Raw genomic sequence first — 24137 nt, 5'->3', positions numbered from 1 at the left:
ACTGGGTGTTGTGTAATGAGAGGGGACTAATTAGCAATCTTGTTGTGCGAGGCCCCCTGGGGAAGAGTGACCATAATGTGGTAGAATTCTTTATTAAGATGGAGAGTGACAATGATAATTCAGAGACTAGGGTCCTGAACTTAAGCAAAGGTAACTTCGATGGTATGAGACGTGAATTGGCTAGGATAGACTGGCAAATGATACTTAAAGGGATGACAGTGGATAGCCAATGGCAGACATTTATAGACTACAAGGATGAACTTCAACAATTGTATATCCCTGTCTGGAGTAAAAATAAAAAGGGGAAGGTAGCTCAACCGTGTCTAACAAATGGAAATTAGGGATAGTGTTAAATCCAAGGAAGAGGTATACAAATTGGCCAGAAAAAGCATCAAACCCGAGGACTGACAGAAATTTAGAATTCAGCAGAGGAGGACAAAGGGTCTAATTAGGAGGGGGGAAATAAAGTATGAGAGGAAGCTTGCAGGGAACATAAAAACTGACTGCAATAGCTTCTATAGATATGTGAGGAGAAAAAGATTAGTGAAGACCAAAGGAGGTCCTTTGCAGAAAGAATCAAGTGAATTTATAATGGGGAACAAAAAAATGGCAGACCAATTGAACAAATATTTTGGTTCTGTCTTCACGAAGGAAGGCACAAATAATCTTCCAGAAATACTAGGGGACCGAGGGTCTAGCGAGAAGGAGGAACTGAAGGAAATCCTTATGAGTCAGGAAATTGTGTTAGGAAAATTGATGGGATTGAAGGCCGATAAATCTCCAGGGCCTGATAGTCTGCATCCCAGAGTACTTAAGGAAGTGGCCCTAGAAATAGTGGATGCATTGGTGATCATTTTCCAACAGTCTATCAACTCTGGATCAGTTCCTATGGACTGGAGGGTAACACCACTTTTTAAAAAAGAAGGGAGAGAAGACGGGGAATTATACACTGGTTAGCCTGACATCAGTAGTGGGGAAAACGTTGGAATCAATTATTAAAGATGAAATAGCAGTGCATTTGGAAAGCAGTGACAGGATCGGTGAAAGTCAGCATGGATTTATGAAAGGAAAATCATGCTTGACAAATCTTCTAGAAATTTTTGAGGATGTAACTAGTAGAATGGACAAGGGAGAACCAGTGGATGTGGTGTATTTGGACTTTCAAAAGGCTTTTGACAAGGTCCCACACAAGAGATTGGTGTGCAAAATTAAAGCACATGATATTGGGGGTAATGTATTGACGTGGATAGAGAACTCGTTGGCAGACAGGAAGCAGAGAGTCGGGATAAACGGGTCCTTTTCAGAATGGCAGGCAGTAACTAGTGGGGTGCCGCAGGGTTCAGTGCTGGGACCCCAGCTATTTACAGTATACATCAATGATTTAGATGAAGGAATTGAGAGTAATATCTCCAAGTTTGCAGATGATACTAAGCTGGGTGACGGTGTGAGCTGTGAGGAGGATGCTAAGAGGCTGTAGGGTGACTTGGACAGGATAGGTGAGTGGGAAAATGCATGGCAGATGCAGTATAATGTGAGGTTATCCACTTTGGTGGCAAAAACATGAAGGCAGAATATTATCTGAATGGTGGCAGATTAGGAAAAGGGGAGTTGCAACGAGAGCTGGGTGTCATGGTACATCAATCATTGAAAGTTGGCATGCAAGTGCAGCAGGCCGTGAAGAAGGCACATGGCATGTTGGTCTTCATAGCTAGGGGATTTGAGTATAGGATCAGGGAGGTCCTACTGCAGTTGTACAGGGCCTTGGTGAGGCCTCACCTGGAATATTGTGTTTAGTTTTGGTCTCCTAATCTGAGGAAGGACGTTCTCGCTATTGAGGGAGTGCAGCAAAGGTTCACCAGACTGATTTGCGGGATGACAGGACTGACATATGAGGAGAGACAGGATCGATTGGGCCTGTATTCACTGGAGTTTAGAAGAATGAGAGGGGATCTCATAGAAACATAAATTCTGATGGGACTGGGCAGGTGAGATGCAGGAAGAATGTTCCCAATGTTGGGGGAGTCCAGAAGCAGGGGTCACAGTCTAAGGATAAGGGGCAAGCCATTTAGGACCGAGATGAGGAGAAACTTCTTCACTCAGAGAGTTGTTAACCTGTGGAATTCTCTACCGCAGAGAGTTGTTGATGCCAGTTCGTTAGATATATTCAAGAGGGAGTTAGATATGGCCCTTACAGCTAAAGGGATCAAGAGGTATGGGGAGAAAGCAGGAAAGGGGTACTGAGGTGAATGATCAGCCATGATCTTATTGAATGGTGGTGCAGGCTCGAAAGGCCGAATGGCCTACTCCTGCACCTATTTTCTATGTTTCTATGTTTCTATATGAATTTCGGTGCTAATAGCCACAAAAAGGTTGAGGGAGCACCAGCTTTCCAGTGGGACTGAATTTCAGGACTCTTTTCTCTTGAAAAAAAGACTGAGGGGTGACCGAATAGATGCCTTTAAAATTATGAAAGGTTTTGATAAGAGTGGATGCAAAGAGAATGTTTCCACTTGTCGAGAAGAGCATAACTAGAGACCATGAATAAAAGATAGTAACTAAGAAATGCAATAAGGAATTCAGAAGAAACTTCTTTACCCAAAGAGTGATGAGATTGTGGAACTCGCTGCCACAGGGAATGGTTGAAGTGAATAGTATATGAATAGAAGCAAAAAAAGGGAAGCTTATGTCACCGACAGCTAAATACTGTAGGATCTTTGGAGGAATATAGAAAGTTCAGAGGTAAAATTAAAAAGGATATTAGGAATGCTAAGAGAGCATGAAAAATTATTGGCAAGTAAAATTAAGGAAAACTCAAAGATGTTCTATAAATATATTAAGAGCAAGTGGATAACTAAAGAAAGGGTAGGACCTATTAGAGACAATGAGGGTAATCGCTGTGGAGACGGAAGATGTTGGTATGGTTCTTAATGAATACTTTGCGTCTGTTTTCACAAAGGAAAGGGGCAATGCAGATATTGCTATAGAGGAGGAGTGTGAAATTCTGGATGAAATAAACAGTGAGAGAGGAGGTATTAAGGAGTTTAGCAGCTTTGAAAGTACATAAGTCCCCGGATGAAATGCATCCCAGGCTGTTGAGCGAAGTAAAAGAGGAAATAGCAGAGGCCTTGCCCATCATTATCCAGTCCTCTTTGGATTTGTGCATGGTGCCGGAGGACGGCTAATGTGGTACCTGTTGTGTATGCAGAGTCAGAGTGAACACTGAGCTCGAAGTAAAGTTTGCCCTTAGTCTTTTATTGCAGGTCTCCAGAGTGCCTCTCCAACCTGTAAAGCCTTCTTAAATACCTGTGCTCCCAAGGGATTATAGGATCCCTTGGGACTCCGGGTAATGAGCTCTCTGGTGGCTGTACAGAGTAAATACAAGTCCACATATATAACATTGCCCAACGTCAATAGTGTAACTATTTACAATGTGAGTCGATCTGGGACCCTTCTTGTCCTGGTTGATCGTCTCGGTGTGAAAGCTGGTGTTGTTGGATCATTTGTTGGGTCCTCGCTGGGCTGCTGTGCAGCTAGCCTTGCTGGGCTGCCTGGTGTGTTGGGCCCTGCAGGGCTGCTGTGGATGATGAGTTTTGCTTCGTGGTCAACCGTGGTGTCGGTTGCCACTGGTGTGTGTGTTGGGGGATCAAAAAAGGTAGGGTTCAAGGTGGGTTGCTCAGGGTAGTCCGTGAATCTGAGTTTGATTTGGTTCAAGTGTTTCCGGTGAATGAGGCCATTTGAAAGTTTGATCCGAAACACTCTGCTCCCCTCTTTGGCCATGACAGTGCCGGGAAGCCACTTGGGACCTTGTCCATAATTTAATACAAATACAGAATCATTGACTTCAATCTCGCGTGACATATTTGTGCCATCATGGTATGCACTTGGTTGAAGCTGCCTGCTCTCTACCTGTTCATGTAGATCAGGGTGAACTAACGAGACCCTTGTCTTAAGTGCTCTTTTCATGAGCAGTTCAGCAGGTGGGATCCCAGTGAGTGAGTGGGGTCTCGTGCAGTAGCTAAGCAGGACTCGGGATAGGCGAGTCTACCCTCTTCAAGCCCTGCTTGATGGTTTGCACTGCTCTCTATGCCTGACCATTGGACGCTGGTTTAAACGGGGCAGATGTGACATGGTTGATCCCGTTACAGGTCATGAATTCTTTGAACTCAGCACTGGTAAAATATGGCCCTTTGTCGCTCACCAGGACATCGGGTAAACCGTGTGTGGCAAACATGGCCCACATGCTTTCAGTGGTGGCAGCGGACGTGCTAGCCGACATTATCTCACATTCAATCTGATGTGTATCTGTAAATCATGCATTCTCATGGTCCGCCACCAGGGAGTGCATCCACTGAAGTCCCAAGGGAGCCCACCATCCCTTGGGAGCACCATATATAAGCCGGCCCCTAAGGCCTGTTCCTGATTCTGGAGTGTCTTAATAAAGACTGAGGTCACTGTCACTTTAACCTCCCTGTGTGCAGTCTCATCTGTGTAAGGAACACAACAACTGGCGATGAGGATACGAATCCAACGCAAAGATGCAGCAAACTGTGGGCATCCTGGAGAAGTTCTCGGAGGGGGTGAACTGGGAAGCCTATATCGAACGGCTAGACCAGTACTTTGTAGACAACGAGCTGGACGGAGAAGAAAGCGCTGCAAAAAGGACAGTGGTCCTCCTACAGACACCGACCTACAGACTCATGAAGAATCTTCTGGCTCCGGTGAAACTCACAGATAAGTCGTATGAGGATCTGTGTACACTGGTTCAGAGCATCTTAACCTGAGGGACAGCGTGCTGATGGCGAGGAATCGGCTCTACACGTGCCAGCGATCTGAAGGTCAGGAAGTGGCGAACTACGTCGCCGAGCTAAGGCGACGTGCAGGACAATGTGAGTTTGATGGCTACCTGGAGCAAATGCTCAGAGACTTTTTTATACTGGGCATTGGCCACAAGACCATCCTACGAAAACTTTTGAATGTAGAGACACCGACCCTCAGTAAGGCCATTGCGATCGCACAGGCGTTTATGTCCACCAGTGATAACACCAAACAAATCTCTCAGCACACAAGTGCTAGCAATGTTCATGTTAACTGGAACTGTGTTTGCGAGCAGAAATGTACAGGGCAGAAACCAGGAGTCTGCAACTGCCAGCAGGCCTCAGGTGACCCAAATGACTCAGAGTCCGCAACAAAGGATGAATGCAAGGCAATTCACACCTTGTTGGCGTTGTGGAGGCTTCCATTCAGCCTATTCATGTCCCTTCAAAGGGTATGTTTGCAAGAGCTGTGGAACAATGGGGCACCTCCAACGAGCTTGCAGACGAGCTGCAAGCTCTGCAAAACCTGCTAACCACCAGTGGCAGAGGAAGATCGGTCCATGGTGGATCAAAGCAATTTTGAGCCTCAGAGAGAGGAGGCAGATGTTGAAGTACACGGGGTGCACACATTTTCGACAAAATGTCCAACTATGATGCTAAATGTAACATTGAATGGCTTACCCGTGGCCATGGAACTGGACACTTGCACTAGCCAATCCATTATGAGTAAAAAGATGTTTGAGAGACTGTGGTGCAACAAGACACTGAGACCAGCCATGAGCCCCATCCACACGAAACTGAGAACGAACACCAAAGAGCTTATCACTGTCCTGAGCAGTGCTATGGTCAAGCTCACCTACGAGGGCACAGTGCACGAACTGCCACTCTGGATTGTCCCGGGTTGATGGCCCCACACTGCTTGGAAGGAGCTGGCTGGGCAAAATCCGCTGGAACTGGGATGACATCTGAGCGCTATCACATGTCGATGAGGCCTCATGTACCTAGGTTCTTGACAAATTTCCTTCCCTTTTTGAGCCAGGCATTGGAAACTTTTCCGGGGCAAAGGTGCGGATCCATTTGGTCCCAAAGGCACGACCCATTCACCACAAGGCGCGAGCGGTACCTCACATGATGAGGGAGGGAGTGGAAATCGAGTTGGACAGGCTGCAAGACGAGGGCATCATCTCCACAGTGGAATTCAGCGAGTGTGCCAGCCCGATTGTTCCAGTACTCAAAGGTGATGGCACAGTCAGGATTTGCGGCGATTATAAAGTAACTATTAATCGTTTCTCGCTACAGGACCAATACTCGCTACCTAAGGCAGACGACATATTTGCGACGCTGGCAGGAGGCAAGACGTTCACCAAGCTCGACCTGACTTCGGCCTACATGACACAGGAACTGGGGGAGTCTTCGAAGGGCCTCACCTGCATCAACACGCACAAGGGACTGTTCATCTACAACAGATGCCTGTTTGGAATTCGGTTGGCTACAGCGATCTTCCAGAGAAACAGGGAGAGCCTACTCAAGTCTGTACCATGCACGGTGGTTTTTCAGGACGACATATTGGTCACGGGTCAGGACACTATCGAGCACCTACAAAACCTGGAGGAGGTCCTCCAGTGACTGGATCGCGTAGGGCTGCGGCTGAAGAGATCGAAATGCGTCTTTCATGTCAACAGAAGTGGAGTTTTGGGGGAGAAAGATCGCGGCGGACGGCATTCGGCCCACAGACGCCAAGACAGAGGCTATCAGGAACTCGCCCAGGCCACAGAACATGACGGAGCTGCGGTCGTTCCTGGGACTCCTCAACTATTTTGGTAACTTCCTACTGGGGTTAAGCGCTCTCTTAGAGCCCCTGCATGTGTTATTGCGTAAAGGTGAGAACTGGGTATGGGGAAAAAACAAAGTAATTGCTTTTGAGAAAGCCAGAAACATTTTATGCTCCAACAAGCTGTTTGTATTGTATAACCAGTGTAAAAGACTTGTGCTAGCATGTGATGCTTCGTCGTATGGAGTCGGGTGTGTATTACAACAAGCTAACGTTGCGGGGAAGTTGCAACCTGTCGCCTATGCCTCCAGGAGCTTGTCTATGGCCGAGAGGGCCTACAGCATGATTGAGAAAGAAGCATTAGCATGCGAGTTCGGGGTAAAAAAAATGCATCAATACCTGTTTGGCCTCAAATTTGAGCTGGAAACCGATCACAAGCACCTCATATCCCTCGTCGCCGAAAACAAGGGGATAAATACTAATGCCTCAGCCCGCATACAAAGGTGGGCACTCGCGCTATCAGCGTATAACTATAGCATCCGCTACAGGCCAGGCACCGAGAACTGTGCGGATGCTCTCAGTCGGCTACCATTGCCCACCACGGGGGTGGAAATGGCGCAGCTTGCAAACTTGTTGATGGTGGCGCAGCCCGCAGACTTGTTGATGGTCATCGAAGTGATTGAAAATGATAAATCACCTGTCACGGCCCGCCAGATTAGGACTTGGACTAGCCAAGATCCTCTGCTGTCCCTAGTAAAAAGCTGTGTACTGCGTGGGCCAGCATCCCCATTGAAATGCAAGAGCTAATCAAGCCGTTCCAGCGGTGAAAGGACGAGCTGTCCATTCAGTCAGACTGCCTGTTGTGGGGTAACCGCGCAGTGCTACACAAAAAGGGCAGGGAGACGTTCATCTCGGATCTCCACAGCACACACCCGGGTATAGTAATGATGAAAGCGATAGCCAGATCCCACGTGTGGTGGCCCGGTATCGACTCTGACTTAAAGTCCTGTGTACGGCAATGCAGCGTGTGTGCTCAGTTGAGCAATGCGCCCAGAGAGGCACCACTAAGTTTGTGGTCCTGGCCCTCCAGACCATGGTCAAGGATCTATGTCGACTATACGGGCCCGTTTCTCGGTAAAATGCTCCTGGTGGTGGTGGATGCTTTTTCAAAATGGATCGAATGTGAAATAATGTCGGGAAGCATCGCCACCGCCACCATTGAAAGCCTGAGGGCCATGTTTGCCACCCACGGCTTGCCTGACATACTGGTCAGTGACAACGGGCCATGTTTCACCAGTGCCGAATTTAAAGAATTCATGATCCGCAATGGGATCAAACATGTCACCTCGGCCCCGTTTAAACCAGCCTCCAATGGGCAGGCAGAGCAGGCAGTACAAACAATCAAACAGAGCCTCAAACAAGTCACAGAAGGCTCACTCCAAACCCGCCTGACCCAAGTACTGCTCAGCTACCGCACGAGACCCCACTCGCTCACAGGGGTGGCCCCGGCTGAGCTACTCATGAAAAGGACACTTAAAACCAGACTCTCGCTGGTTCACCCCAACCTGCATGATCAGGTAGAGAGCAGGCGGCAGCAACAAAATGTAAATGATGGTCGCGCCACTGTGTCACGGGAAATTGATCTGAATGACCCTGTGTATGTGCTAAACTATGGACATGGTCCCAAGCGGATCGCGGGCACGGTGATAGCTAAAGAGGGGAGTAGGGTGTTTGTCGTCAAACTAGACAATGGACAAATTTGCAGAAAGCACCTGGACCAAACGAGGCTGCGGTTCACAGACTGCTCTGAACAACCCACAGCAGACACCACCCTTTTCGAGCCCACAGCACAAACCCAAAGGATCAACGACACCACCCCGGACCAGGAAATCGAACCCATCACGCCCAACAGTCCAGCAAGGCCAGGCTCACCCAACAGCCCTGCAGGGCCAACAACACGCCAGCCCAGCGAAGGCACAGCTAACACACCAGAACAGACATTTGTACCGAGGCAGTCCACCACGGAAAGAAAGGCTCCCGACCGCCTCAACTTGTAAATAGTTTTCACTTTGACTTTGGGGCGCGGGGGAGTGGGGGGGGAGTGATGTTGTGTATCTGTAAAGCATGCACTCCCATGTTCCGCCATCAGCATCCCTTGGGAGCACTGTATATAAGCTGGCCCCTAAGGCCTGTTCCTCACTCTGGAGTTTCTTAATAAAGACTGAGGTCATTGTCACTTTAACCTTCCTGTGTGCAGTCTCATCTGTGTTAGGAACACAACACAATCCACTTGGAGTACGCGTCTACAACCACAAGGAACATTTTACCCAAGAACCCGCCTGCATAGTCGACGTGTACCCTAGACCACGGTTTGGAGGGTGAAGACCATAAACTTAGCGGCACCTCCCTGGATACATTGCTCAACTGTGAGCATGTATTACATCTGTGAACGCAGGACTCTAAGTCCGCATCGATACCGGGCCACCACACGTGGGATCTGGCTATCGCTTTCATCATTACGATGCCTGGGTGGGTACTGTGGAGGTCATTGATGAAGGTGTCTCTGCCCTTCTTGGGGACCACGACTCGATTGCCCCACAGAAGGCAGTCTCTGCCTGTATAGACATTTCATCTTTGCGCCACTGGAACGACTTTATCTCTTCCTGCATTTCCACTGGGACACTGGACCAGCTCCCGTGAAGCACACAGCTTTTGACTAGAGATAATAAGGGGTCCTGGCTTGTCCAGGTTTTGATCTGCCGGGCAGTGACGGGTGATTGCTCACTCTCAAATGCTTCCATAACCATGGCTAGATCTGCGGGCTGCACCATTTCCACCCCCGTGATGGGCAATGGCAGCTTACTGAGAGCATCGGCGCAGTTTTCTGTGCCTGGCCTGTGGCGGATGACGTCGTTGTATGCGGACGTGAGTGCCCATCTCTGAATGTAGGCCGATGCATTGGTATTCATCCCTTTACTCTCGGAAAACAGGGATATAAATGGGTTATGGTCAGTTTCCAATTCGAATTTTAGCCCAAACCGGTATCGATGCATTTTCTTTACCCCATAGCCACACTAACGCTTCTTTTTCAATCATGCTGTCGGCTCTCTCGGCCTTAGATAGACTCCTGGATGCATAAGCAAACGGTTGCAGTTTCCCGAAATCTTTAGCTTGTTGCAATACACACCTGACGCCACAGGACGACACATCACATGCTAGTACCAAACGCTTACATGGATCATACAACACAAGCAATTTGTTTGAGCATAACAATTTTCTCGCTTTTACAAAGGCATTTTCTTGGCTTTTGCCCCAAACCCATTCGCCCCCTTTTCGTAGCAAGACATGTAGTGGTTCTAGCGGGGTGCTGAGACCCGGTAAGAAGTTACCAACGTAGTTCAAGAGTCCCAGAAACGACCGCAGCTCCGTCACGTCCTGTGGCCTCGGTGCGTTCTCGATTGCCTCCGTCTTCGCGTTGGTGGGCCTGATACCATCTGCCGCAATCCTCCTTCCCAGGAACTCCACTTCAGGCTCCAGAAAAATACACTTCGAGCGTTTTAACCTGAGCCCCACGCGGTTGAATCGACTAAGAACCTCCTCCAGGTTCTGCAGGTGCTCGACTGTGTTCCGACCTGTGACCAAGATGTCGTCCTGTAAGACCATGGTGTGCGAGACCGACTTCAGTAAACTTTCCATGTTTCTCTGGAATATCACCGCCACTGATCGGATTCCAAACGGGCATCTATTATAAACAAAAAGACCTTTGTGTGTGTTGATGCAGGTGAGGGCCTTAGATGATTCCTCCAGTTCCTCCATCATGTAGGCTGAAGTCAGATGCAGCTTCGTGAATGTCCTTCCTCCTGCCAGCGTTGCAAAGAGTTCGTTGGCTTTTGGTAGTGGGTGTTGGTCCTGCAGGGAGTAACGATTGATAGTTATTTTTTAATCGCCACAGATTCTGACGATGCCATCTCCCTTGAGGACTGGGACAATTGGACTGGTGAAATGATGCCCTCTCATTGCAGCCGGTCTAGTTCGATCTCTACCCTTTCTCTCATCATGTACGGTACTGCTCTCGCCTTGTGAAGGATGGGTCGCACCCCTAGAATTAGGTGGATCTGCACTTTTACTCCTTGGAATTTCCCGATGCCTGGTTTGAACAGCGAAGGAAATTTGTTTTAGACCTGGGCACACGAAGTGTCATCAGCGGGCGATAGCGCTCGGACGTCGTCCCAGTTCCAGCGTATCTTTCCCAGCCAGCTCCTGCTGAGCAGCGTGGGACCATCGTCCGGTACCAACCAGAGTGGTAGCTTGTGCAGCGCTCCATCGTAGAAGACCTTTATTGTAGCACTGCTGATTACAGGAATAAGTTCTTTAGTGTAAGTTCTTAGTTTCGTGCGAACTGTAGTTAATACTGGCCTTGAGGCCTTGTTGCACCACCTTTCGAAAGTCTTTTTGCCCATGATGGACTCACGCCGGCATCCAGCTCCATTGATACCGGGAGTCCATTTGGTTCAACATTTAGCACTTTCGGGGAACAATTCGTGGTGAATGTGTGCACCCCATGTACCTCTGCCTCCTCTATCTGAGGCTCTGGTTCGTAGTGATCCTCCGTGGATCTGTTCTCCTCTGCAACGTGGTGGTTTGCAGGTTTAACAGGCTTAGCAGCTCACCTGCACACTCGTTTGAGGTGTCCCATTGTTCCACAGCCCTTGCAAACGTACTCTTTGAATCAGCATGAATGGAAACAATCATCACCCCCGCAGCACCAACAAGGTGTTAATGGCCTTGCATTCATCACCCTTGATGGTGAATTCAGACATCTGCGAACGTGTAGCTGCAGGTATATGTGACCTGCCCTGTACGTTACGATTCGAAAACAACATCACTTTGTTCACAGTACTTGTAACAGCACTTGTGTGCTGAGAGATTTGCTTAGTATCGTCACTGGTGGCAATGAACGCCTGGGCTATCGCTATGGTCTTACTCAAGGTTGGGGTCTCTACAGTCAAAAGCTTGCGTGGTCAATGCCAAGTACGAAAAAGTCTCTGAGCATGTGCTCCAAATGTCCTTCAAATTCGCAATGTCCTGCACGGCATCTCAGCTCTGCGACATGACTCGCCACTTCCTGGCCTTCAGACCTTTTGTAGGTGTAGATCCGGTACCTCGCCATCAGAACGCTTTCCTTCGGGTCCAAATGCTCTCGGACCAGTGTGCACAAATCGTCATACGACTTCTCCAGGGGTTTCGCTGGAGTGAGCAGATTCTTCACGAGACCATACGTTGGTGCCCCAAAGACGGTGAGGAGGATCGCTCTACGTTTGGCAGCCCTCTCTTCCCCATCTAGCTCGTTGGCCGCGAAGTATTGGTTGAGTCGCTCCACAAAAGTTTCCCAATCATCTCCCTCCGAGAATTTCTCCAGGATGCCCACCGTTCTCTGCATCTTTGGATTCGCTATCTGTATCTCATCGCCAGTTGTGTATGGAGAAAGAGTCAGACTGAACACTGTGAGCTCAAAGTAAAGTGTGACCGTAGTCTTTTATTGCAGGTCTGCAGAGTGTCTCTCCAACCTGTGAGGCCTCCTTAAATATCTGTGCTCTCAAGGGATTATGGGATCCCTTGGGACTCCGGGGAATGAGCCCTTTGGTGGCTGTACAGAGTAAATACAAGTCCACATATATAACAGTGCCCTTGTTTAAGAAGGGAGAAAGTGATCGGCCGAGTAATTACAGGCCTGTCAGCCTAACCTCAGGGGTGGGAAAACTATTGGAAGAAATCCTGAAAGACAGGATAAATCTACATTTAGAAAGGCAAGGATTATTAGCGACCGTCAGCAAGGATTTGTTAAGGGAAGGTCGTGTCTGCCTAACTTGACTGAATTTTTCAAGGCAGTAACCAGATGGGTCGATGAGATAGTGCGTACGATGTAGTGTATATGGACTTTAGGAAAGCTGTTAATAAGGTCCCACATGGTAGACTGGTCAAAGGTTAAAGCTCATGGGATCCAGGGCAAAGTGGCAAGATGAATACAAAATTGGCTTGGAGGTAAGAAGCATAGGGTAATGGTTGATGGATGTTTTTGTGACTGGTAGAATGTTTCCAGTGGGGTTCCGCAGGGCTCGGTACTGGATCCCTTGCTTTTTGTGGTATACATCAATGATCCAGATTTGAATATAGTGAGTATGATTAAGAAGTTTGCAGATGACACTAAAATTGGCTGTGTGGTTGATAATGAAGAGGAAAGTCATGGACTGCAGGAGGATATCAATCTACTGGTCAGGTGGGCAGAACAATGGCAAATGGAATTTAATTCAGAGAAGTGTGAAGTAATGCACTTGGGGAGGGCTAATAAGGAAAGTGTATACACATTAAATGGTAGGCCACTTAGAAGTGTGGATGAACAAAGCTTGGAGTGCTTGTCCACAGATCCCTGAAAGTAGCAGGTCAGGTGGATAAGGTGGTCATGAAGGCATACGGAATGCTCACCTTTATTGGCTGAGGCGTAGAATACAAGAGCAGGGAGGTTATGCTTAAATTGTATAATGCTCTGGTTTGGCCACAGCTGGAAGGGAGGTTATGCTTAAATTGTATAATGCTCTGGTTTGGCCACAGCTGGAGTACTGCGTACAGTTCTGGTCACCGTATTATCGGAAGGACGTGATTGCACTAGAGAGGGTGCAGAGGAGATTTACTAGGATGCTGCCTGGAATGGAGAATCTTAGCTATGAGGACAGATTGGACATGCTGGGCTTGTTCTCATTGGAACATGGAGACTGCGAGGAGACCTCATTGAGGTGTATAAAATTTTGAGGGGTCTGGATATAGCGGATAGCAAGGGCCTATTTCCCTTGGTAGAGGGGTCAATTACAAGGGGGCATAGTTTTAAGGTGGTTGTTGGAAGGATCAGAGGGTATTTGAGGGGGAGCTTCTTCACGCAGAGGGTTGTGGGGGTCTGGAGCTCACTGCCTGGAAGTGTGGTGGATGCATGAAACCCTCACCACTTTTAAAAGGTGTTTGGATGGACACTTGAAGTGCCGTAACCTGCAGGGTTATGGACCAAAAGTTGGTAAGTGGGATTCGACTGGATAACTTCTTGTTGGCTGGCACAGATACGATGGTAAGTCCTGCAGGGAATCGAATATGGCCAGGGTGATCTCCTGAGTTAGTTTCGATTGCCTGGATGGGTCAGAGAGGAATTTTCCCAGATTTCTTTCTCCAATTGGCCTGGGTTTTTAGCTGTTTTTTTGCCTCTCCCAGGAGATTGCATGGCTCCGGTTGAGGTGGAATGTTGCGGTGTAAGGGGTTTCGCAGTTGTGTGGGGGCGAACTGGTTGGGCCAGATGCTCTTTACCTTTCCGCCATTGTTCATAGGTTTATACGTAACCTTCAGGGCTGCTGACCAAGGGCGGTGTGGCTCTTTGTCGGCCGGCGTGGACACGATGGGCCGAAATGGCCTCGTTCTGCCCTGTAGATTTCTATGTTTCTATGTATAAATGCATTTAAGGGGATGCTCGACAAGCAGTAAAGACACAGACCTCTGGGGAGGCGTGATCGGCAGAGAAGGGATAGAAAAAACCAATTCCAGTGGTACCCTACTCCTGACAAAATGCCTATAACACGACCTTGGCGTCACTAACACCTCGTTCCACCAGAGGGACAAGTACAAGGCATCGAGGCAACTCCCTCGCTCCAAACACTGGTACCTGCTCGACTATGTCATCGTTCGAGCCAGGAATCACAAGGATGTGCACATCACCCACACCATGACAGGAGCTGACGACTGCTGGACGGACCACCGCCTAATCCGTTCCTTCATCAACATCAACATAGCCCCAAAGCGGCGCGGCAGCAGAAGCAGTGCCACAAAAAAATCAACGCCGGGGCACTCAAAGACCCAACTAGGAGAGCCCTGTACAGCCAGCACCTCACTGCTAACCTGGCGACCCTTGATGACCCCGAGACAATCCAATCGAACGATCTAAAATGATCTCGATCCAGGTGAAGCTGCTCACCTACACAAATGACACCATCCCAGTCGTTGGCAGCATGGATGTCCAGGTGTCCCATGATGGTGCGATGCACAAGTTACCTTTGTGGATCTTTGCTGGTGATGGTCCAACGCTGCTAGGAAGAAGATGGATGAAAAAGATCCGTTGGAGCTGGGAAAACCTCCAGCCTCCGACGATCGACGTCCTCCGCGGCCCCAAAATTGGATCCAGCACAGCACCCAAGAAACCAGCCGCTTAACTCGACTGTGTGGAGACGACATAGACCGCCCAAGCCCAACTGCGAGATGATCCAGCCGAAACGACGCGACCTCACCTTCCAGGCTCCAGTGGCAGGACTCCGGAGGAAGAAAATCTGCGCAGAAGGCAACTTCCCTGCTTCCGTGGCAGAACCTGGGGAGAAAAGGATCACCGCAGCCTACCTCGTGGAGAGAAAGAAGATGGCGCCCGCACCACGAGGTGAAGCCCCTGAAGTAAAGATGGAGGCGGTCAGACCACGAGGGGCAGCGTTGATGGAGCAACACGTGATGCCGAGCAGCGAACCGGATTGGGGTAAAGATTGCAAGGCCCTCTTAAAGGAGATCGACAACCCATCACAATTAAAGGGACAGTTCCACTCTTTATACAGCGATGCCGGTGATACATATGTAAGAGATGTGATTGACAAATTCAAGTATGTAAATGTAACTAACCATGTTAAGTCGGCGATTGCAGTCGGAACCAATGTATTGTGAGAGTAAATGAAGTAATGATGTGCGATGCCAGGTTCTACATGTACGCCGACAAAACCAAGGGCAACCTCCTGTCAGAAGCACCCAGGTCCAGCGGGCTACCCGATCATGTAGCCTGTGCCTCCGGGACCAATGTGATGCCCCAGGGAGCGTGGCCACACACAGAGGGAGCATACCAGCGGCAGGGCCAGTGATCAGCGGACGGCAAAGGCACCACTACCGGTACCCTGCCCCTGATTGGCTCTACCTCTCTGGCCACCAGGGCCAGTACCGGGAGCAAGAGGCCAGCACCCTCCAGCTTTCCCAACGGGACCTGGGATGACCAGGCTCTCACTATCGCTGAAGGGCAGCAAAGAGACACCGCTGCCCTCAAAGGAGGACAGGGAGGCCCACACTCCTGTGGCTCTGCCCACCACTAGGCAACGGCAAAGGCCCTGAGACTCAGCCAGGTGAGTGATCCGAACCCACCCAGCTGGCAGGGGGCGCAGCGACGCCATCAGATAACCTGGACACAGTCCAGTCACTCTGGAACTAGCGTCCTCACCCACCTACACAACCCAGGGGCAAGACTGTGATACCACATATGTACCTTACCTGTAAACTGTACTTGTTTCACTCCTGCAGAACCGAAAGAGTGATGTAATTAAACCTATTTTTTTTTGTTCTTTCTTTGTGTACATGTATGCACATGCAGGTGTTGAGCCACATACATGGTCTATGTATGGAGATGGGGAAATGGATGTATGTAGCCATGGACACACATGGATCAATCTCCTTTTTGTCTTTAATCTTAAATTAACTTTAATCTGGGGCTTTCGGTCTGGTCTGTCCATCCTTCGGCCTGGACTCCTTGCAGAGCTTGGGGGGAGCACTCCTTCTCCTCCTGGATGACCGGAGTTCTGATAGGTATTAAAAAAAAAATTACCTTGGCCTCTTCTGTCCAGCCGGTGTCGTGGCTCTGCCTGGGCTAGGAGCGGTACAGGCTCCGGGGGAGGGAGGCTTTTCGGCTAGACTAGGAGCGGCCCGGGCACCGGCAAAGGGGGAGGGGGGGGTGGCGGCGGGGAAGAGAGGGGCCTTTCCAAATCACTTTACTTTTGGCACAAAGACACTTTAATATTTTCATGTTGGTAAGCTGCAATATGCACGGTACTTGTGCAGGTTGCTGTGAGCTGGCCAGAATGTCTTGTATGTTTCATTTTTCAGACTCGGCCCGCAGTGTGTCCCTCGTTACCCTGGCAACCCAATCTTTTTGGCGCACAACTTAGGCTCCACCCACAGAGCTTAAGGACAATGTGCGCCGGGCCACATTCACAAATTAAAACGGGAAAACTTTAAACTTTTTTTTGGCATAGACGGGCCCCCAAAAAATGGGAATAACTCTTCAAAAATGCCAAAAAAATGGCACTGGGGAAAACTGAGTTCCTTATGTCTCTTAGGTTTCTCAGACAGCAGGAGTTTGAGATGGTGACTGAAAGAATTTTCAAAAATATTTGGAGCACTTTTTATTCAAGAACACCGGTTGATGAAATGTCTATTTCTTTTTCTACTTTTTTTTATAAATGTGACTGCTAAAGTTATTTGTAAGTCATAGGCTAAACATTCTGACTCCTGTATTAAGGTATTTTCAGTTGGTGAAAGTCTCTCTCAACACATATTTTAATACCTGTACAAGATTGTTAGAAGAAATTTGCATATGACCAATTTGCTGCAAGAAATTTGCCCAGAATAAATTTGCCTATAATTAAGTGCGACTGAGAAATGTGTCCGATAGGAAATATTACAGATAGAGGTCTAGAAGATTACCTGAATAGTGGTCGAAGCATGGAAATGTCCAGGGCCTGCCGATCTTCAGGACAATTATGGTTCTGCACAAGCCACCCATGGATACATGATGTGCAGAAGGCATGTTCACACGGAGCCTGTAAAGGATTCTCCAACACATCACGGCAGATGCAACACAACAGTCCTTCATTTACGTAGCCTATAAATCGCTCTATATCATACCCCATTCTCTTGCACCTGTTTTTAAAGAGAAAGTAGACTAACAAAATATTAAAGTTCAAAAATAAATTACATGCAATATAATTTTTGCTTTCTGAATAAAGCCATTGCTTTTTCTTCCTAATTAATTGATAAACAATACAAGTTTGACATCTACGTCACCGTAGAGATACTTGATGACATGATACAATGTTGTGGTGTATTGCGCAAAGCGATTCTCTGAGCCATATAGACGAGGAAAATCCCAGATTTGTGCTGAAATCTGGGCTGAATTTATTGATCTTAGCCAAGACAGTAATAAGGGCACTAAAATGGGCCAGTGTCCCCAGGTTAGAAAATAAAATAAAATCAGATTGAATTCCCATTCCAGAATAGTATACAGTGTCCTCTACTGGAAGTGTGTGTGTGTAGATGTTGGATTGGGCTCAGTTGGGCTCTCTTCTGCAGTTGGTTAGCCTGCGGCTTCTCACTGTTAAGCTACAGACATGAATAATACCTACTTGGCACTGGTGGGGCAATTGAACTATATCTCAATGAGGAAGCCAATGGCTTCAGGAAAGAATGGGAGAAAATATGAGGGGTAAAAAACACAGCGATTGTGTGTGCTCTGTGCACACTCATAACTTGCACCTTTAACCCACAATGTGCAAACAGTCTTCAGAGCAAGTTTGTTTTTGTTAATTCCTTAGTATTCTCCTGACTGGGGAAGGTGAGATAGTTTTATCCACAAGCATCATTAGGGGCACTTCGTATTTACTCACCAAGAGGTTTATTTTGAGCAGCGTGGAGAGAACCTCAACCCAGCCTTTTTTTGCTTCTAGTTAAAAAATAGCAAAATGTTGCCAGTGAAGTTGAAGTTTGAAAGTTAAGCTCTTTTTCTAAGACACATGAATTTGAATGCTCTAGAGTTTATAGCTGCCAGTGTAATTTTTTGAAAAAAAAGACACCTACTATTAGAACATCACTGTTTCTTTTCTACCGAGCTTTAATACTTAATTAAAAACACATTCCTTTACATGCCAGAAGAAAATCACAGAACGTTGGGCCCTTTGATTCTATCGCCCCGATATTAATGGAAGGGTCCGGGGGAACACGCAATCGGCCGAGGAACCTGGCAAGACCAGAAAGGTGGATGCCCTGCCGATCTTCAAGACAGGGACTCATAACAACATTGTTGGGCAGCCTCCCACCTGGCAGTTGGGAAAGTGAATAACCTAGCCGGCAGGCGAAGGAAAAGCTAGCGGTTGGAGGCCACAGCTGGGGACTAGTGAAGAAATTCCCAAGCACTCAGGCTGGAGATCGGGGACAGGGCAAGAAGGTGACTCCGAGCAGTGTTTTGGGGGGGGATGGGGGTGGAAGGTAATTGCCATTATCGAAGCTGGAGCTGGGGTGGTGGGTCGTCTTGCCATAGTCGGCTCCAGAATCTGGGGTGGTAGCCTGGTTCATGGAAGACCCAAGGGTTCCTTGTGAGGCCCAGAGGAGCACTCCTGCCCACAAGCAAACCCAAAAAATAAATTTGAAACTTATCTTCTGGCACAGGATCCAGCTCCTGCAGGTTTTGCCTGAAGGGGAGCAGACACTTTCCTCTCACTCAGGCCTCAGATTGATATTGCAGATTGGGACCTGATGAGATCATTGGATCTGATCTACATATTTAAAAAATGTCTCGGTTTCTTTCCTGCGGGTGCCCTGCTCATAAAAGCAGGTTAATATGGGGGATACACCGGGAAGGAAGTGGGATCGCTGGAGATAACTGACACCAGTTATTTTAATTGCCCTCTTCCCATTTCCCTCCCCCCAACATGGGGGCGGTCTTGGATTTAGTTCTGGGGAATGAAGCTGGGCAGGTTGAAGGGGTATTAGTGGGAGAGCACTTGTGTGCCAGTAATCATAATTCAGTCAGATTCAATTTGGTTATGGATAAGGACAAGAATAGGCCTGGAATAAAAGTTCCGAAATGGAGAAAAGCTAATTTTGCTAAGTTAAGGAGTGATTCGGCCATAGTAGACTGGAAACAGCTACTTGTGGGTAAATCAGTGTCGGAACAGTGGGAGGCATTCAAGGAGGAGATCCGGAAGGCTCAGGCCAAACATATGCCTTTAAAGAAAAAGGTTGGGAAAATTATTGGAAAAATTCCTGAAAGACAGGATAAATCTGCATTTGGAAAGGCAAGGATTAATTAGGGACAGTCAGCACGGATTTGTTAAGGAAAGATCAAGTTTGACTAACCTAATTGAATTTTTTGAGGAGGTAACCAGGAGGGTCGATGAGGGTAGTGTGTACGATGCACTTTAGCAAGGCTTTTGATAAGGTCCCACATGGTAGACTGGTCATGAAGGTTAAAGCTCATGGGATACAGGGCAAAGTGGCAAGTTGGATCCAAAATTGGCTTGGGGGTAGGAAGCAAAGAGTAATGATTGATGGATGTATTTGTGACTAGAAGGATGTTTCCAGTGGGGTTCCGCAGGGCTCAGTACTGGGTCCCTTGCTTTTTGTGGTATGTATCAACGATTTAGATTTGAATATAAGGAGTACGATTAAGAAGTTTGCAAACGACACTAAAATAGGCTGTATGGTTAATAATGAAGAGGAAAGTCATGGGCTGCAGGAGGATATCAATCTACTGGTCAGGTGGGCAGAGCAGTAGCAAATGGAATTTAATTCAGAGAAGTGTGAGGTGATGCACTTTGGGAGGGCTAATAAGGAAAGGGCATACACATTAAGCAGTCGGCCACTTAATAGTGTAGATGAACAAAGGGACCTTGGAGTGCTTGTCCACAGATCCTTGAAAGTAGCAGGTCAGGTGGATAAGGTGGTTAAGAACGCATATGGAATGCTTGCCTTTATTGGCCGGGGCATAGAATATAAGAGCAGGGAGGTTATGCTTAAATTGTATAATACTTTGGTTAGGCCACAGCTGGAGTACTGCGTGCAGTTCTGGTCGCCGTATTATAGGAAGGACATGATTGCACGAGAGAGGGTGCAGAGGAGGTTTACTAGGATGCTGTCTGGAATGGAGAATCTTAGTTATGAGGACAGATTGGATAGGCTGGGTTTGTTCTCATTGGAATAGAGACAGTTGAGAGGAGACCGCATTGAGGTGTACAAAATATTGAGGGGCTTGGACATAGTGGATAATAAGGGCCTATTTCCCTTGGTGGAGGGGTCTATTATGAGGGGGCATAGTTTTAAGGTGGTTGGTGGAAGGTTTGGAGGGGATTTGAGAGGGAGGTTTCTTTACGCAGAGGATTGTGGGGATCTGGAACTCGTTACCTGAAAGACTGATGGATGCAGAAACCCTCACCACTTTTAAGAGATGGTTGGATGGGCACTTAAAGTGCAGTAAACTGCAGGGTTACGGACCTAGAGCTGGTAATTGGGATTAGACTGGATGATCTCTTGTTGGATGGCGCAAATATAATGGTTGGTACTGCAGGGAATAGAATACGGCCAGGGTGATCTCCTGGACTAGTTTCGATTGCCTGGATGGGTCAGAGAGGAAACATAGAAACATAGAAACATAGAAAATAGGTGCAGGAGTAGGCCATTCGGCCCTTCTAGCCTGCACCGCCATTCAATGAGTTCATGGCTGAACATTCAACTTCAGTACCCCATTCCTGCTTTCTCGCCATACCCCTTGATCCCCCTAGTAGTAAGGACCTCATCTAACTCCTTTTTGAATATATTTAGTGAATTGGCCTCAACAACTTTCTGTGGTAGAGAATTCCATAGGTTCACCACTCTCTGGGTGAAGAAGTTCCTCCGCATCTCGGTCTTAAATGGCTTACTCCTTATCCTTAGACTATGACCTCTGGTTCTGGACTTCCCCAACATTGGGAACATTCTTCCTGCATCTAACCTGTCTAACCCCGTCAGAATTTTATATGTTTCTATGAGGTCCCCTCTCATTCTTCTGAACTCCAGTGAATACAAGCCCAGTTGATCCAGTCTTTCTTGATAGGTCAGTCCCGCCATCCCGGGAATCAGTCTGGTGAACCTTCGCTGCACTCCCTCAATAGCAAGAATGTCCTTCCTCAGGTTAGGAGACCAAAACTGTACACAATACTCCAGGTGTGGCCTCACCAATGCCCTGTACAACTGTAGCAACAACTCCCTGCCCCTGTACTCAAATCCCCTTGCTATGAAGGCCAACATGCCATTTGCTTTCTTAACCGCCTGCTGCACCTGCATGCCAACCTTCAATGACTGATGTACCATGACACCCAGGTCTCTTTGCACCTCCCCTTTTCCTAATCTGTCACCATTCAGATAATAGTCTGTCTCTCTGTTTTTACCACCAAAGTGGATAACCTCACATTTATCCACATTATACTTCATCTGCCATGCATTTGCCCACTCACCTAACCTATCCAAGTCGCTCTGCAGCCTCACAGCATCCTCCTCGCAGCTCACACTGCCACCCAACTTAGTGTCATCCGCAAATTTGGAGATACTACATTTAATTCCCTCATCTAAATCATTAATGTACAGTGTAAACAGCTGGGGCCCCAGCACAGAACCTTGCGGTACCCCACTAGTCACTGCCTTCCATTCTGAAAAGTACCCATTTACTCCTACTCTTTGCTTCCTGTCTGACAACCAGTTCTCAATCCATGTCCGTACACTACCCCCAATCCCATGTGCTCTAACTTTGCACATCAATCTCTTGTGTGGGACCTTGTCGAACGCCTTCTGAAAGTCCAAATATACCACATCAACTGGTTCTCCCTTATCCACTCTACTGGAAACATCCTCAAAAAATTCCAGAAGATTTGTCAAGCATGATTTTCCTTTCACAAATCCATGCTGACTTGGACCTATCATGTCACCTCTTTCCAAATGCACTGCTATGACATCCTTAATAATTGATTCCATCATTTTACCCACTACCGATGTCAGGCTGACCGGTCTCTAATTCCCTGTTTTCTCTCTCCCTCCTTTTTTAAAAAGTGGGGTTACATTGGCTACCCTCCACTCCATAGGAACTGATCCAGAGTCAATGGAATGTTGGAAAATGACTGTCAACGCATCCACTATTTCCAAGGCCACCTCCTTAAGTACTCTGGGATGCAGTCCATCAGGCCCTGGGGATTTATCGGCCTTCAATCCCATCAATATCCCCAACACAATTTCCCGGCTAATAAGGATTTCCCTCAGTTCCTCCTCCTTACTAGACCCCCCGACCCCTTTTATAACCGGAAGGTTGTTCGTGTCCTCCTTCGTGAATACCGAACCAAAGTACTTGTTCAATTGGTCCGCCATTTCTTTGTTCCCCGTTATGACTTCCCCTGATTCTGACTGCAGAGGACCTACGTTTGTCTTTACTAACCTTTTTCTCTTTACATATCTATAGAAACTTTTGCAATCCGTCTTAATGTTCCCTGCAAGCTTCTTCTTATACTCCATTTTCCCTGCCCTAATCAAACCCTTTGTCCTCCTCTGCTGAGTTCTAAATTTCTCCCAGTCCCCAGGTTCGCTGCTATTTCTGGCCAATTTGTATGCCACTTCCTTGGCTTTAATACTATCCCTGATTTCCCTTGATAGCCACGGTTGAGCCACCTTCCCTTTTTTATTTTTATGCCAGACAGGAATGTACAATTGTTGTAGTTCATCCATGCGGTCTCTAAATGTCTGCCTTTGCCCATCCACAGTCAACCCCTTAAGTATCATTCGCCAATCCATCCCAGCCAATTCACGCCTCATACCTTCAAAGTTAGCCTTCTTTAAGTTCTGGACCATGGTCTCTGAATTAACTGTTTCATTCTCCATCCCAATGCAGAATTCCACCATATTATGGTCACTCTTCCCCAAGGGGCCTCGCACAACGAGATTGCTAATTAATCCTCTCTCATTACATAACACCCAGTCTAAGATGGCCTCCCCCCTAGTTGGTTCCTCGACATATTGGTCTAAAAAACCATCCCTTATGCACTCCAGAAAATCCTCCTCCACCGTATTGCTTCCAGTTTGGTTAGCCCAATCTATGTGCATATTAAAGTCACCCATTATAACTGCTGCACCTTTATTGCACGCACCCCTAATTTCCTGTTTGATGCCCTCCCCAACATCACTACTACTGTTTGGAGGTCTGTACACAACTCTCACTAACGTTTTTTGCCCTTTGGTGTTCTGCAGCTCTACCCATATAGATTCCACATCATCCAAGCTAATGTCCTTCCTAACTATTGCCTTAATCTCCTCCTTAACCAGCAATGCTACCCCACCTCCTTTTCCTTTTATTCTATCCTTCCTGAATGTTGAACACCCCTGGATGTTGAGTTCCCAGCCCTGATCATCCTGGAGCCACGTCTCCGTAATCCCAATCACATCATATTTGTTAACATCTATTTGCACAGTTAATTCATCCACCTTATTGCGGATACTCCTTGCATTAAGACACAAAGCCTTTAGGCTTGTTTTTTTAACACCCTCTGTCCTTTTAGAATTTTGCTGTACAATGGCCCTTTTTGTTCTTTGCCTTGGGTTTCTCTGCCCTCCACTTTTCCTCATCTCATTTCTGTCTTTTGTTTTTGCCTCCTTTTTGTTTCCCTCTATCTCCCTGCATTGGTTCCCATCCCCCTGCCAAATTTTTTTTTTCCTAAATTGGCCTGAGATTTTAATCTGGTTTTTGCCTCTCCCAGGAAATCACATGGCTACGGGTTGGGTGGAGTGTAGAATGTTTCAGTATAAGGGGTGTCGCAGTTGTGTGAGGCGGACTGGTTGGGCTGGGTGCTCTTTGCCTTTCTGTCACTGATCATAGGTTTATATGTAACCTTTAGGGATGCTGACCAGGAGCCGTGCGGCTCTTTGTCGGCCGA

At 47.6% G+C, this 24137-nt stretch overlaps 1 protein-coding gene across 6 annotated transcripts in view; it reads right to left on the bottom strand.

Moving 5' to 3' along the window:
• rnf41l (ring finger protein 41, like) overlaps window positions 1-24137 on the bottom strand; it is a 177138-nt gene that overhangs the window by 76908 nt on the left and 76093 nt on the right. For 5 of the 6 annotated variants that reach the window (XM_070894199.1, XM_070894230.1, XM_070894213.1 and 2 more), the window contains one exon: window positions 17122-17337. In XM_070894199.1, the coding sequence (XP_070750300.1) occupies window positions 17122-17337 (216 nt within the window). Of the gene's footprint in view, window positions 1-17121; window positions 17338-18080; window positions 18214-24137 lie in introns of those variants that run through there. The other variant, XM_070894238.1, reaches the window with a different exon arrangement.

The sequence above is a fragment of the Pristiophorus japonicus genome, chromosome 1 (assembly GCF_044704955.1).
Source record: "Pristiophorus japonicus isolate sPriJap1 chromosome 1, sPriJap1.hap1, whole genome shotgun sequence".
Lineage (NCBI taxonomy): Eukaryota > Metazoa > Chordata > Chondrichthyes > Pristiophoridae > Pristiophorus > Pristiophorus japonicus.
Note: the sequence above shows the minus strand (reverse complement) of the source record. Positions and strands in the feature narration are given on the sequence as shown.